The sequence below is a fragment of the Opisthocomus hoazin genome, chromosome 4 (assembly GCF_030867145.1).
Source record: "Opisthocomus hoazin isolate bOpiHoa1 chromosome 4, bOpiHoa1.hap1, whole genome shotgun sequence".
In the NCBI taxonomy this organism is placed as follows: domain Eukaryota; kingdom Metazoa; phylum Chordata; class Aves; order Opisthocomiformes; family Opisthocomidae; genus Opisthocomus; species Opisthocomus hoazin.
Window position 1 is genome coordinate 2,158,952 of NC_134417.1, and position 14,172 is coordinate 2,173,123.

Here is a 14,172-nt window from a genome sequence, read left to right on the forward strand (position 1 = left end):
CAGTGCCCTCACGGCCCAGAAGATGGTCGTCTCCTGGTTAGTCCTATGGCACCAGAACAGTCCTTAGCGTGGAACCTGCAGCCTTGGGTGCTTGGGTTGAGGGCTGGTCCTTGGAAGGTTGGTGACACATCCCCATCTGCATAAAACCAGGCTTTGTGGTGGTAAAATGAGACCAAAAGAAGGCAGACTCCTTGTCCTTTCCCCAGCCCCGGCCCCGCAGAGCTCTCCTGGCCCCGAGCACCCTCTTTCTTTGCAGGTTCTAGATGCCAAAGGGAACCTGACAGCTCTCAAGACCTACTGGGTCACCCTGCCCGGCAGCCTCTGCAGCAAAAAAGTAGTGGCCAGCTCAGCGGCGGATGACAAGTGTTGGAACGGGATGACCAAGGGCAGGTATGGAGGGGGTCAGGGTGCCAGGATGGCACCGTTCTGGGGTGATGGAGGGGAGTTTGATAAAAGGCTCTTACACGTCATCCCAGCCAGCCCTGGTTGCTTGGACCCAGCCCATTTTAGACCTCTGAAATGCCTCTGAATTCATGTAAAGGTTAAGGACAGAACTTAGTCCCCACAGAGTTTAACTGGGACGGGGATGAAGGTGCTCCTCAGCCTCCTGCATGGACAGAGCTTTTCCGTAGGGGAGTGTCACTGTGGCTCCCCGGGTACCAGCCCGAGAGCAGCCCCTCAGCCCCGTGCACAGCCTTTGCTGCAGGAGACCCCTCCCCACGCCGGGACAGCGATGCTGCAAGGCCACCAGCTGAGGTGGTCTCCAGGCGAGTCCCAGGCTCTGGTGGGGTCTGCCCATGGCAGCATGGCTCAGCCCTCCGAGCTGGCTGCCTTAGAATCATAGAATCATGGGATGGTTTGGGCTGGAAGGGACCTGAAAGCTCATCTGGTTCCAACGCCCCTGCCATCAGCAGGGACATCTTCCACCAGCCCAGGGTGCTCAGAGCTCCATCCAACCTGGCCTTGAACCCTGCCAGGGACGGGGCAGCCACAGCTTCTCTGGGCAACCTGGGCCAGGGCCTCACCACCCTCATGGGGAAGAATTTCTTCCCAATATCTCATCTAAATCTGCCCTCTTTTAGTTTAGAGCCGTTCCTCCTTGTCCTATCACTACACCCCCTTGTGCAAAGCCCCTCTCCATCCTTCCTGTTGGCCCCTTCAGGCACTGGCAGCTGCTCTAAGGTCACCCTGGAGCCTTCTCTTCTCCAGGCTGAGCAGCCCCAGCTCCCTCAGCCTGTCCTCGTAGGAGAGGTGCTCCAGCCCTCAGATCATCTCTTGGCCTCCTCTGGCCCCACTCCAACACCTCCACGTCCTTCCTGTGTTGATGGCTCCAGATCTGGACGCAGGACTCTCACAAGAGTGGAGTAAAGGGATCTTTGCCTTGCAGCAAACGCTGGCATACGGAGGTGGCTCGACAGGTGGACGCCCCTGACTGCAGCTTCTCCAGGGCTCGAAGAGGCTGGATTATCACTGGTGGCTGTCATGGGGAGAGGTGAGCTGAGCTGTGGGGAGATGTCTAAACCTGTCGCCTTCCTTCACAGCTACCTGCCCGAAGTGATGGGGGACGGCTTGGCTAATCAGATTAACAACCCGGAGGTGGAGGTGGACATCACCAAGCCGGACATGACCATTCGCCAGCAAATCATGCAGCTAAAGATCATGACAAACCGGCTGGGCAACGCTAACATCGGGAACGACGTGGATTTCCAAGACGCAAGTGAGTTTAGCAGAACCGGAGAGGTCCCTGGCAGGCGAGAGGGGCCCAGTGGGATCCGAGCAGACCCATGGCAGGGCTTGGAGGGAGGGCGGAGACAGGCATGGGGTCATCAAGAGGAGTGTGGCCAGCAGGTCGAGGGAGGTTCTCCTGCCCCTCTGCTCTGCCCTGGTGAGGCCCCATCTGCAGTGCTGGGTCCAGCGCTGGGCTCCCCAGTTCAGGAAAGATGAGGAGCTACTGGAGAGAGTCCAGCGGAGGGCTACGAGGATGAGGAGGGGACTGGAGCATCTCTCCTACGAGGAGAGGCTGAGGGAGCTGGGCTTGTTCAGCCTGGAGAAGAGAAAGCTGAGAGGGGAACTTAGAAATGCCTCTAAATATCTGCAGGGTGGGGGTCAGGAGGACGGGGCCAGACTCTGCTCAGTGGTGCCCAGTGACAGGACAAGGGGCAATGGGCACAAACTGGAGCAGAGGAAGCTCCAGCTGAACCCGAGGAAGAACTTCTTCCCTCTGAGGGTGACAGAGCCCTGGCCCAGGCTGCCCAGGGAGGCTGTGGAGTCTCCTTCTCTGGAGATATTCCAGCCCCGCCTGGACGCGGTGCTGTGCCCCCTGCTCTGGGTGACCCTGCTTGGGCAGGGGGTTGGGCTGGGTGACCCACAGAGGTCCCTGCCAACCCCTGCCATGCTGGGATTCTGGGATTCTGTCCTGCCTTTCGGCTCAGGGCTATGGGGGGGGTCTGTCCGAGCGCAGCCGGCTGGCTGGGGGCTGGCTGGGGGCTGTGCTCCTCTCGCCGCCTCGCCAAAACCCCAGGTCCAGCCCTGCTGACGGGGCCGCTGCTCCCGTCTGCTCCAGAGGTTTCCAGACGCTGCAGCTGGAGACCAGGACTGGGCTGGGATCGCCGAGGGGGGACGCAGAGGGGAGGAGGTGGCCGGAGCAGAGCTCCCCGCGGGCTGCAGCGAGGGGAAGGCAGGGACGTCGCCGGCCGTGCGGACGGCGGTCGGGGCTGACCCCGCGGTTGTCTGGGCGCAGGTGACGACATGAGCGGCTCCGGGAGCGGTGACAGCTGTCCTGACGACGTCTGCGGCAAAAGACTTTCTAAGAGCCCCAGCACCAGGCAGCCAGAAACGCACGCTATCCCCAAGCAGTCTGGACACGGCATCAGTGGGGCCAGCAGCAGATCCTCGCCTTCTGCCTTCCTCCTCTTCCTCCTCCTCCTCTCGGTGGCTTCCGTCGCCGCGCAGCACTTGGGGCGGTAACTCAGTAGCACAGCCAGGAAAGAGACTGCGGCCGAGGGCTTCACTTTGCCAAAACCGACCGAGCGAGCGACAAAAGGACGTAATTAATACACCTTGGCAAAAAAAAAAAGAAAAAAAGGGAAAAAAGGAAAAAAAAAAAAAGGAAAAAAAAAAAAAAAGGCGGGAGGAGAAAAAGGTTTCCGTTGTTTGCTGTTTCTGGCAGCGCTCGAGCTGTTTTCTTTTTTCTTGGGTCTCTTCCCCAGCGCTGGGCCCTTCTTTCCGTACCTCATAGTTTCACTTTTGTTATCGCCACAAACGGGCTCTGGCACCAGCCTTGGCGGAGAGGCCTGGGGAGGGGGGGGACAGCCAGCCGGCCCCTCCGAGGGCAGCTCCCCTGGGACCCGCCGCCCGTCGTGACGGAGCCGCCCGTCGTGACGGAGCTGCCCGTCGTGACGGAGCGCCGCGTGCCCGTTCCGCCGCCGGCAGCGCGACGGGGCCGAGGGGCGAGGCGGCGGCCGGGGTGCCGCGTCCCGGCGCTCCGTCGGGCTCTCCCGCTGCGCTGCCCTGGCTGGCAGGGACGGCCCCGTGGCTTCCAGCAGCGGGAGCGGGTCCGGGGGGGCCGAACGGGCACGGTCTGATGGCGGCTGTTGGACCCAGGACCGCGGGACTCCCTTTTTCCTTTGGGAACGTCGCAGATGGGTTCCTTGGCCAGAGCTCGTAGCCGACGGCGATTGGAAACGGCGGTCTCCTACACCGAAGCGACTGGGAATGAGTGGTAGGGGTTGGGGTGTGGGGTATTTTTTTCTTTGCATGCTAGTTGGGAAGCCATTTTTTTACCCGAGTAATAACGGTCCGATTTCTACCTGCAGTGCAGTACCGGCGTAGGTAACAGAGAGATGAAAATCACGCGCAGTGGGATTCTCCGCTCGACAGACAGTCGTGCTGCCTCCTCCTCCTCCTCCTCCTCCGGCCCCAGCCCGGGATGGGAATCCCTTTTTTGGTTTGGTACCAAGGGAGACCGGGGACTCGTTGCTAACCGGAGCGTTGCGAGAGGTCCCGTGGGGCGGAGGGGGGCCGGCAGCCCTGGGCAGCGGCCCTTCCCGGGGGGCTGCCTCACCGTGGCACCTACCGGGGGGATGCCAGGACGGGACAAGTTTGGTTTAGGATATTTTCTTTTCTTCTGGTGTTTGTTCTTGTTGCATTGCAGGTTTTTGAGTGAATTCCCGCTTTCCCTGTCCCTTTCCCACCCTGCCGTGCACCTTCCCTGTCCGCCGCGGGGCCGGGGTGAGACAGCGGTGCGGACCCCCGACGGCAGCTCCGTTTCGGCTCGGGGAACGGCCAAGGAAAGCAGGAAAAACTTAATTTTCTGCCATCCCACCACGCCCCGACCTCTGGGTCTCGTGCCCCAGCCCCAAAGGGCATGGTGGGGTTGATGCTGCACCGGGTTTTGAGGCTGGGGCTGGCGGGTGAAGGGCAGAAGGGTCCTCAGGTCGCTGCGGGAGGGTCCGTGCTTGCAGGGCTGCGCTCGCCGCGGGGCTCCCAGGGGGCTTCTGCGCCGGGCGGGAGCTGTGGGCTGGGCGGGTGGTCCGGGCACAGCGGGGCCAAGCGCCGGGCGCCGTTCCCGCGGGGCTGGGGGTCGGTCGCCGGCGGGTTTGGGGCTCGGGGGAGGGCAGGGGTGCGTCTGTCTCACGCTGTGCTGGGCGGCACAGCGGGTGTGTGAGCGCTTCTCCTCTGTCCGGCCGGAGGGGACGTGTCTTTGGGCTGAGCAAAAGCGGTGGGGCCAGGGTTTGGCGGTTTTCTAAGAAAAAAACCCCATTTTTAACATTAGCAGTTCCTAGAATATGCAATTTAAGGGAAGAGGAGCAAGGCAACGGCGAAGGCGAGGAGGGAGCTGGTCGCCTGCCCTCCCTGGGACGGGGCTCCCACCCGGGGCCGGGCGACGACGCGGAGGGTGCCTCGAGCGAGGCAGAGAGGGTGGGACAGCTCGGAGGGGCTTCTGCAAGGCGCGGCGACCAACGGCGCTGGCTCGGTGTCCCCTCTGCCCCGTAGTCACCTTCCTGTGAGGTTAGAACTGGTTTGATCTGGTGGGCTTTCAGAAACGAGAGCTGGACGTTGGCTGAGGGACAGACGACGCCATCAGAACCCAGGAGTGCGTAAACGCAAGTCGTGGATTTATACAGATTTATTTACTCCTAGAAAGATGGCAAGTTCCGCGTTACTTTTACTGCTCTAAAGAGTTCCCATCTTGTTTTCTTTTTTGTCTTTTTTTTTGACCAGAATTGCCAATACAACTTTAGGCTTCAGCTGCAGAAACCCCTCCAACCGATCCTGCAGAAACTTTGCATCCAGAGCAAAAAAAAAAAAGGGGGTGGGGGAGAGGGGGCGTGACGACGCGGTACCTTCTGCACAGAGCGGTTGGGTCGGGTTGGAGCTCTGAGGCCTGGGTGCCGAGGTCAGCGAGGGAGACGGAAAGGGAAGTCCTCGTCCTTTCCATGTCTGTGCTGTCCGCTCTTAGCCCGGTACCCTCGAAAGCTGCTTCCGAGCCCCGAGGGCGACACGCTTGAAGTGTCGAGCCAAGAATTTACTGCTTGTCCAGTTAATATTTTAACAATTTAATAGCCCCAGTTATTGGTCCCGTCACAATAATAAAACCCGATAGTCCAAACTGATAAGGCAAAGCCTCAAAGCTGAGAAACCCTTCCTGATGCCCTTCCCCTTGGACTGGGGTTGAGCTCCCGCCTCGGCATCGCCCGGTCCCCGAGGGCGACGGCTTCGGTGCTGGGGCTCCGGCAGTGCCGGTGGGCGGCATGGGCAGTGCCGGGGCTCCTTGCCAGGAGGACCAGTTCTGGGCTCCCCAGTTCAAGAAGGATGAAGAGCTACTGGAGAGAGTCCAGCGGAGGGCTACAAGGATGGTGAGGGGACTGGAGCATCTCCACTACGAGGAGAGGTTGAGGGAGCTGGGCTTGTTCAGCCTGGAGAAGAGAAGGCTGCGAGGGGACCTTATAAATGCCTACAAATATCTGAAGGGTGGGGGTCAGGAGGATGGGGCCAAGCTCTTTTCAGTGGTGCCCAGTGACAGGACAAGGGGCAATGGGCACAAACTGAGGCACAGGAAGTTCCGTCTGAACATGAGGAAGAACTTCTTCCCTTTGAGGGTGACGGAGCCCTGGCCCAGGCTGCCCAGGGAGGTTGTGGAGTCTCCTTCTCTGGAGATATTCCAGCCCCGCCTGGACAAGGTCCTGTGCAGCCTGCTGTAGGTGACCCTGCTTCGGCAGGGGGTTGGACTAGATGACCCCCAGAGGTCCCTTCCAACCCCTACTATTCTGTGATTCTGTGATTCTGTGACCGTGGTGGTGGTGCGGACGCCTCCTCCCTCCTCAGCCCCGGGGCCGCTGCCTTCCGTTGCTGCACCTCTTCACGCGGGCCGCCTGTGCTGATGCTTTTTGCTGGATCCTGGTTACTCGGTTTTTCCCGTTCTCTTCATTTTCCCAAAGCGGTTTCCAGGACTTGGTGCAGTTTGGTGGCCCCGGGCCACGCTTGGCCATGCCACCTTCAACCAGGGAGCCGAAACGGCCGAGCCCGCCCGGCTATCGGCTCGGCCATCGCTCCAAACTAAAGCAAACCGAAAGCAAACCGTAGCTACTGACAGCACGGCTCGAGAAGGCAGCCCGGGTCCAGGCGAGCCCTGACCCTGTGCTCGGGCTGCCGCAGAGCCCGGGGCCTTTCAGTGCTTACAACTGACGTTTCCCGGACTGCCGCCGGCTCGAAAGCCCCGCGGGTCGGTTCGGGGAGCGGGGAGGCTCCGGGGAGCGGGGAACGTTGGCTCCGGTGTCACCGAGGCGGTGGCTCGTGGGGCTTTGGTTTGAAAAGGCGTCGCAGGGGTGCGGCGGGGCATGGTGGGCGAGGAAGAAACACGAACAAGGACCCGAGAAGCAGCGGCTTTCCAAGCGTCTCTGTCTTTGCGCCTGCTCTTTCGTGCCGTAGCGCGTATGTTTTAACCGAGGGCGAGGGTCTCGGGCGGCTCTCAGAGCGCAGCTACTCATCATTTACACATGACAAACCGCCTGTTGTTTGCCGGTGGGCTTCGTAGGGGCTGAGGTGTAGCGAAATATCTAAAGTCCACCTTTGCTTTGAAGAAATGCATTTCTATCTGCAGGAGCAAGAATTATTTCACTTATTGGCATAGCCAGACAGTTACCGATTTCTTTCTGTTACCAAGGTACTTGTAACTCTCTTGCACTGTTTATCTAAAGTTGAAATACGTTCTTTGAATCCTTGTATAAATAAAAAGGCTGGAGACTTAAACCTGTATTTACAGGGCAGTTTTATTTCTTCTTCATTTAAGCTGAGTTTGGAGTTTTCTTTCTTTTCCCTTGCTAAGGCACAGACCAAGGCCAGGTCAGGCGTCCCGAGGAATGAAACCGGGCTTTCGGCCACGAGGTTTGTGATCGGCTGATGCCGACGCTGGCGATCGGGCTTGGCCTGCGCTCAGCCCCGTGAAATCGGGAGGAACAACTGCGAGGGCTGTGTGGGAGTGACGTGCGTGGAAGCAAGGTGAGCCTGGCCTCGGCCACCGGAGCGGGCGTGCCAAGCGTCCCCTGTCTCATACAGAGGCACCGAAAATGGTGGCCTGGTGGTGCGCGGAATCAGAAACACCCTCGGTATTCGTCATTACGAAGCGTTGTGCTGATTTATTCCCCACGGCGCGGTACTGGTGCAGCTGCTGGTAGGATGGGCAGCAAGCGAAGCCGAGCGCTGGGCCCTTGCGGTGACGCGGGTGTCCGCTCGCCAGCTCGTGCCCGAGACCGAAGCGGTGCGGCGGAACGGTCTGCGCTTCGGCTCTGCCCTGGCCCGTTCCGGCAGCGGGGGAAGGCAGGAGTCCAGGCCATGAGCGCGTTGGAAGCCGCTCGGTAACTGGAAACTCCTAAACATGTATCTGTCTGTCTGCCTGGAAGCAAATATCGCTTAAATTTAATAAATGGAGTGACACCCTCGCGTGAGTAGGCGTTTCTTCAGCCTCGCATCCTGCAGTGACGGCTGTTTGCACCACAGTCACCCATGTATATACGCACAGACGAGTAGAAATGTCGGTCCTCTCCTAGGCCAGGTTGTTTGCAGACCAGTCGCCCCCTTTGCCTCCTCTGTGGCTAATTAGGAGCTTAAATAACGGCCCCTTCACGGCCGTGTGTGCGGTGAAGCTGTTCGCAGACGTCTGCTGGTTCGTAAAGCCACCGAACACCACACGCAAATTCACCGCCCGGACACGGGGGAAGGGGTGGGGTGGTACAAGCTCGGCTCCTGCTCCCCTGCAGACCCCCCCCAGTCCTGCTTCCCAGAGAAGGGGGGCTTTGGGGGCCCGCAGAGCAGCCCTTTACCTCCAAGAGGGTCACCAGGAAGGTGGGGCCAGGCTCCTTACAGCCTCTGCATGGCAAGGGGACCAGAGACAGCCGGCGTGACCGCGGCTGTACCCCAGCGGCAGCAGCATCCAGCCTAGACAACCCCCAGAGAAACCTGGGCTGAGGCACCAGACCTTCTCTGGCCAGCCGATGAGGCTGTCACCCTGCAGTTCCACCACCTTCTTGCAGACGTCTTCGCTGCCAGGAGATGGCATCTGCGTTCGGCTTATGATCGCGCTCCGTTTAACGATAACTGCTCTGTTCGACCTCCTCCTCTGCGCAGGGCGAGAGCTACTGGAGAGAGTCCAGCGCAGGGCTACGAGGATGAGGAGGGGACTGGAGCATCTCTCCTACGAGGAGAGGCTGAGGGAGCTGGGCTTGTTCAGCCTGAAGAAGAGAAGGCTGAGAGGGGACCTTAGAAATGCCTCTAAATATCTGCAGGGTGGGGGTCAGGAGGACGGGGCCAGACTCTGTTCAGTGGTGCCCAGCGACAGGACAAGGGGCAATGGGCACAAACTGGAGCAGAGGAAGCTCCAGCTGAACCCGAGGAAGAACTTCTTCCCTCTGAGGGTGACGGAGCCCTGGCCCAGGCTGCCCAGGAAGGCTGTGGAGTCTCCTTCTCTGGAGATATTCCAGACCCACCTGGACAAGGTCCTCTGCAACCTACTGTGGGTGACCCTGCTTTGGCAGGAGGGTTGGACTGGGTGACCCACAGAGGTCCCTTCCAACCCCTACCATTCTGTGATTCTGTGATTCTGTGCGGGGCAGGATGGCGGGAGGGGACAACGCAAGATTAGCGCTAGCGTATCTAACCGGCGTAGTCAATCATTTTCTGGGTACTGAGAAGACGCTTTTCTTGTAGGTGAAGGGTAACCGGATGGTCTGGAGATGATCAGATCCATATTGCACCAGTGCTGCCCCAGCAGCCTTCCTCTGAGTTCAGCGGGGACTTTGGCTCCGTGTAAGACGCTGCCGTAGGAACAGGGGCTGTACGAACCCACCCATTCCACAAATCATCTGTGGGCTCTGATGTGGCTTTTAGAGCTCAAGACCCAGCAGGCACTAGGACCTGCCTGAAGCCTTTACACCCAAGATAAATGCAGGGGGGGGATAAATATAGCACAGCCCCGGCGGCTGCAGCCCGATCCCCCTCGGCGTCACTGTGCCGCGCCGCGCTTGGAGCCGGCAACACGGGAGCTCTTCCCCGGCCACCGATGCCGGAGCTCTGCGAGGTCACCTCCTCGCCGGTGACGCAGGAGCTCTTCCCCGGCCACCGATGCCAGAGCTCTGCGAGGTCACCTCCTCGCCAGCGACGCGGGAGCTCCTCCCCGGCCACCGATGCCGGAGCTCTGCGAGGTCACCTCCTCGCCGGCGACACGGGAGCTCCTCCCCGGCCACCGATGCCGGAGCTCTGCAAGGTCACCTCCTCGCTGGTGACGCAGGAGCTCTTCCCCGGCCACCGATGCCAGAGCTCTGCGAGGTCACCTCCTCGCCGGCGACGCGGGAGCTCCTCCCCGGCCACCAATGCCGGAGCTCTGCAAGGTCACCTCCTCGCCGGCGACACGGGAGCTCTTCCCCGGCCACCGATGCCGGAGCTCTGCGAGGTCACCTCCTCGCTGCTCATCGGCAGCGCCAGGGCAGCCTGCAGCGAGGAGCTGCTCGCGCAAGAGGGGGTCACCTTCTGCATCAACGTCACCCGGCAGCAGCCCTTCCCCGGCCTCCGGCGCGTCCGCCGCCTGCGCGTGCCCGTGCTCGACGACCCGGCTGAAGACCTGCACCAGTATTTCGACGCGTGCGGCGATGCCATAGAAGAGGCTGTGAAGAGCGGTGGGAAGTGCTTGGTTTACTGTAAAAACGGCCGGAGCCGCTCGGCGGCCGTTTGCACCGCGTACCTGATGAGGCACAGAAAGCTCTCGCTCAAGGACGCCTTCGAGGTATCGTACCTGCGCCCAGGTTTATCGTTAGGCATCTTGGTGGGTAAGAAATGCGGTGCTTACTATGGGTGAGGGCGATTTAGTGCGGTGCTCTCACCTGTTTATTAGCAGTTATATAGATATGCAGCATTTGAATGAATATTTTAAAATATTCATTCCTCAGTGTTAAAATATTAACACTGAGGAAGTGTGGGCTGGATGAGTGGTCAGTGAAGTGGACAGAGAACTGGCTGAATGGCAGAACTCAGAGGGTTGTCATCAGCGGCGCTGAGTCTAGTTGGAGGCTGGTGACAAGTGGTGTCCCTCAGGGGTCAGTACTGGGCCCAGTCTTGTTTAACTTCTTCATCAACGACCTGGATGAAGAGTTAGAATGTACCCTCAGCAAGTTTGCTGACGACACCAAACTGGGAGGTGTGGTAGATACACCAGAAGGCTGTGCTGCCATTCAGCGTGACCTGGATAGGCTGGAGAGCTGGGCAGAGAGGAACCTGATGAGGTTCAACAAGGGCAAGTGCAGGGTCCTGCACCTGGGGAGGAACAACCTCATGCACCAGTACAGGCTTGGGGTGGACCTGCTGGAGAGCAGCTCTGCGGAGAGGGACCTGGGTGTCCTGGTGGACGACAGGTTAACTATGAGCCAGCAGTGTGCCCTGGCTGCCAAGAAGGCCAATGGGATCCTGGGGTGCATCAAGAAGAGTGTGGCCAGCAGGACAAGGGAGGTTCTCCTTCCCCTCTACACTGCCCTGGTGAGGCCTCATCTGGAGTACTGTGTCCAGTTCTGGGCTCCCCAGTTCAAGAAGGATGAAGAGCTACTGGAGAGAGTCCAGCGGAGGGCTACAAGGATGGTGAGGGGACTGGAGCATCTCCACTACGAGGAGAGGTTGAGGGAACTGGGCTTGTTCAGCCTGAAGAAGAGAAGGCTGCGAGGGGACCTTATAAATGCCTACAAATATCTGCAGGGTGGGTGTCAGGAGGATGGGGCCAAGCTCTTTTCAGTGGTGCCCAGTGACAGGACAAGGGGCAATGGGCACAAACTGAAGCACAGGAAGTTCCGTCTGAACATGAGGAGGAACTTCTTCCCTCTGAGGGTGACGGAGCACTGGAACAGGCTGCCCAGGGAGGTTGTGGAGTCTCCTTCTCTGGAGATATTCAAGACCCGCCTGGACAAGGTCCTGTGCAGCCTGCTGTAGGTGACCCTGCTTCGGCGGGGGGGTTGGACTAGATGACCCACAGAGGTCCCTTCCAACCCCTACTATTCTGTGATTCTGTGTGATTCTGTGAAATCCCACTGTGTGTTTTTTCACCCCCAGCTTGGACAAATAAGCTTTCAGTGTGGTGTCTGGGACGAATATAATTACAAATGCAAATAGGCTTTGAGTACTGGTGGCAAATACGCAAAGTTGGTTGTTTTGTGACCGTTTTCCCTGTCGTTTTCTTACTGAGAAGTGAAGTTAAAGCCTGACAAAGACAGAGTTAATGAGGGAAAGGGCCCTGAGCGTGCACAGAGGTTGTTTTGCAGGCGCTGCTCTCCTCGCCGGTGTGACAGCTCGCCACGGCCAGGCAGCAGCATCTCTTAGGCCTGCAGACTGGCTTGGGACTAGCGAGCCACGAGTGACAGCGTCTCAGCTTTTCTATACAGCCCGTCCCATACGCGTGACTCGTGCGCTGTGGTCTTCTAGGCTTCACCCATCTGGTAGGGTCAAGTCTCCAAAGTCTCCAATGGAGATAAACGTTTTGCTCAGTACTAGACAGAGGTGTGCAGACACGTGACCAAGTTTCACACTCTGAAAGATGAGTGGTGTCACCACGCTTTGGCAGAGACCTTCGTATTTCCAGCAAGTTCAACAGCTCCTTTTCATGTCTTGCACCGAAGCCACTCTGTCACAGGGCCCACGTGCCGGGAGGTCTCAGCAAGCACAGGGGGAGGTCAGCTCACCAAAATATCTGTTTACTATTCCACAGACAAATCAAAACCAAAGTAAATATTCTCAAAAGTCTAAGAGGAAAAAAAAGCCGTTTGCGTGCTACCTGCTCTCACTCCCACACTGTCTCTGCTTTGTCCTAGACCGTGAAGGCGGCCAGGCCGGTGGCAGAACCCAATGCCGGATTCTGGGCTCAGCTGCAGAGATATGAAGAAGAGCTGCAGATGCCAAAGCAGCCTGATCTGCCGAGCAAAGGATGTGAAAATAGCAGTGTGTGAAGATGTTTCAAAGAGAGTGAAGTGGCTTGCTACAGATTTTCAAAATAGTGTCATCGCTTCGTATCTCACGTCCCCATAAAACGCCTTGCTCCCCAGTCTGGGTTGATGGTTCGTTAGGTTCATGCAGGGCGTTGCCGCTGCAGGTGCGTGGGGAAGGGGCGGACAAGCAGGCAGAGACAGAAAACGGTTGGAAGGGCTGTAGACAAGTCAGGGAAAGGCAGGGTGTTGTCAGCATTGATTTTCCCCCAAACGGCACTGAATACGATAACAACGCATTGAACAAATGAATGGGTTACTACCCAGGGATTTTATTCTTGGTTTTTAGTTAAAATTCCCAGTGACATCGCTAGAAAAGCTGATGCCACATCAAGGCAGTTCTGAATTTCCGTCTCACCCACTGGACTGTAACTCATGTTCAGCTTGTTCAGCCTGAAGAAGAGAAGGCTGCGAGGGGACCTTATAAATGCCTCTAAATATCTGCAGGGTGGGGGTCAGGAGGATGGGGCCAAGCTCTGTTCAGTGGTGCCCAGTGACAGGACAAGGGGCAACGGGCACAAACTGAAGCAGAGGAAGCTCCAGCTGAACCCAAGGAAGAACTTCTTCCCTCTGAGGGTGACGGAGCACTGGCCCAGGCTGCCCAGGGAGGTTGTGGAGTCTCCTTCTCTGGAGATATTCCAGCCCTGCCTGGACAAGGTCCTGTGCAGCCTGCTCTGGGTGACCCTTCTTCGGCAGGGGGTTGGACTGGGTGACCCACAGAGGGCCCTTCCAAGCCCTACTATTCTGTGATTCTGTGATTCTATGATACACGAGCTGACACAGCCTTTGGTGGAAACTGATGCTGGAACTGCTTAGTTTCTGCCTGCGTTCTGCCTTTTCCTTACGTTTAACTCGACAAAAACACCATCACAAAATGACCTAAAACTCCAGAGGACAGAATATACAGAGGATGGCAAGGAGTTCAGCTCCCAGTGTGCAAGTGAAGCATCTTTTCGACTTTTGAAATTAGTCTCCAGAATACCAAAGGAATGATTGTAAGCGCAATATTGCATAGTGGAGGGCAGAAGATGACACTGGCAATCCGAAAGGAGTCCGAGCTCCTTTTAGCTCTGCTTACGAAGCCGAACAAGATGGATCAGTGCCCAGTTCAGGCCGGGACGTGTCAGGTTGCACGGCAGCTGTATCTGCATGCCAGCGCCACGGAGAAATCACTTCTGCTAAGACTGCTTGCAGGTTGCCCTGTGAAATTACCCGTGGGGATATCAAGGAAGCTGCACGAAACTTCTAAACCAGACTGCAATTATGGTTATCATAAGACATGAAAAGTAGAGAGAGACGCCAAGGTGTTTTGTCGAGCTGCATTTAAAAGGGACAAGCTGTGAAACCCGTGGACCCGCAGCGTGAAATCCCGCTCCGCGTTGCTCCGAGCAGCGATACGAAGTAAAGCGAGCTCGTCGTCATCTGTCTCAGCGCTTCGGCGAGGCAACCCTGCGCTCCCAGCAGCGGGGTCCTCTAAGGCAGAAATTCTCACGACGGAACAATGACAGAGAATAAAGCCACCGGGGAATTACTTGACGGAGACAATTCAGATGCGGCGCAAGTTCCCAAAGTCAAAGATCGCTCAAAGTTAAAACAGGATTTTTGTAAAAGCAGAAAACATAGAAATAAAAATAAAAAATTGGGGCTGTCATATTCTTGG

The 14,172-nt window shown here is 58.0% G+C and overlaps 2 protein-coding genes across 3 annotated transcripts in view; both read left to right on the forward strand.

Annotated features, from left to right (window-relative positions):
- Positions 1-7,251, forward strand: part of GPC1 (glypican 1) — a 195,317-nt gene extending 188,066 nt beyond the window's left edge. Inside the window, exons 7-10 of one of the 2 annotated variants that reach the window (XR_012763609.1) lie at positions 257-390; positions 1,542-1,717; positions 2,741-3,721; positions 3,816-7,251. Coding sequence is in view for 1 of the 2 variants with exons in the window: in XM_075417553.1 (XP_075273668.1) it covers positions 257-390; positions 1,542-1,717; positions 2,741-2,967 (537 nt within the window). In the remaining variant the exon portion in view is untranslated. Of the gene's footprint in view, positions 1-256; positions 391-1,541; positions 1,718-2,740 lie in introns of both variants that reach the window. The other variant, XM_075417553.1, reaches the window with a different exon arrangement.
- Positions 7,252-9,529: 2,278 nt separating this feature from the next.
- Positions 9,530-14,163, forward strand: DUSP28 (dual specificity phosphatase 28). The gene is made up of 2 exons (XM_075417554.1): positions 9,530-10,276; positions 12,342-14,163. Exons 1-2 carry the CDS (start codon positions 9,557-9,559, stop codon positions 12,474-12,476), a joined length of 855 nt encoding a protein of 284 aa, XP_075273669.1. The 5' UTR covers positions 9,530-9,556; the 3' UTR covers positions 12,477-14,163.
- Positions 14,164-14,172: the final 9 nt, after the last annotated feature.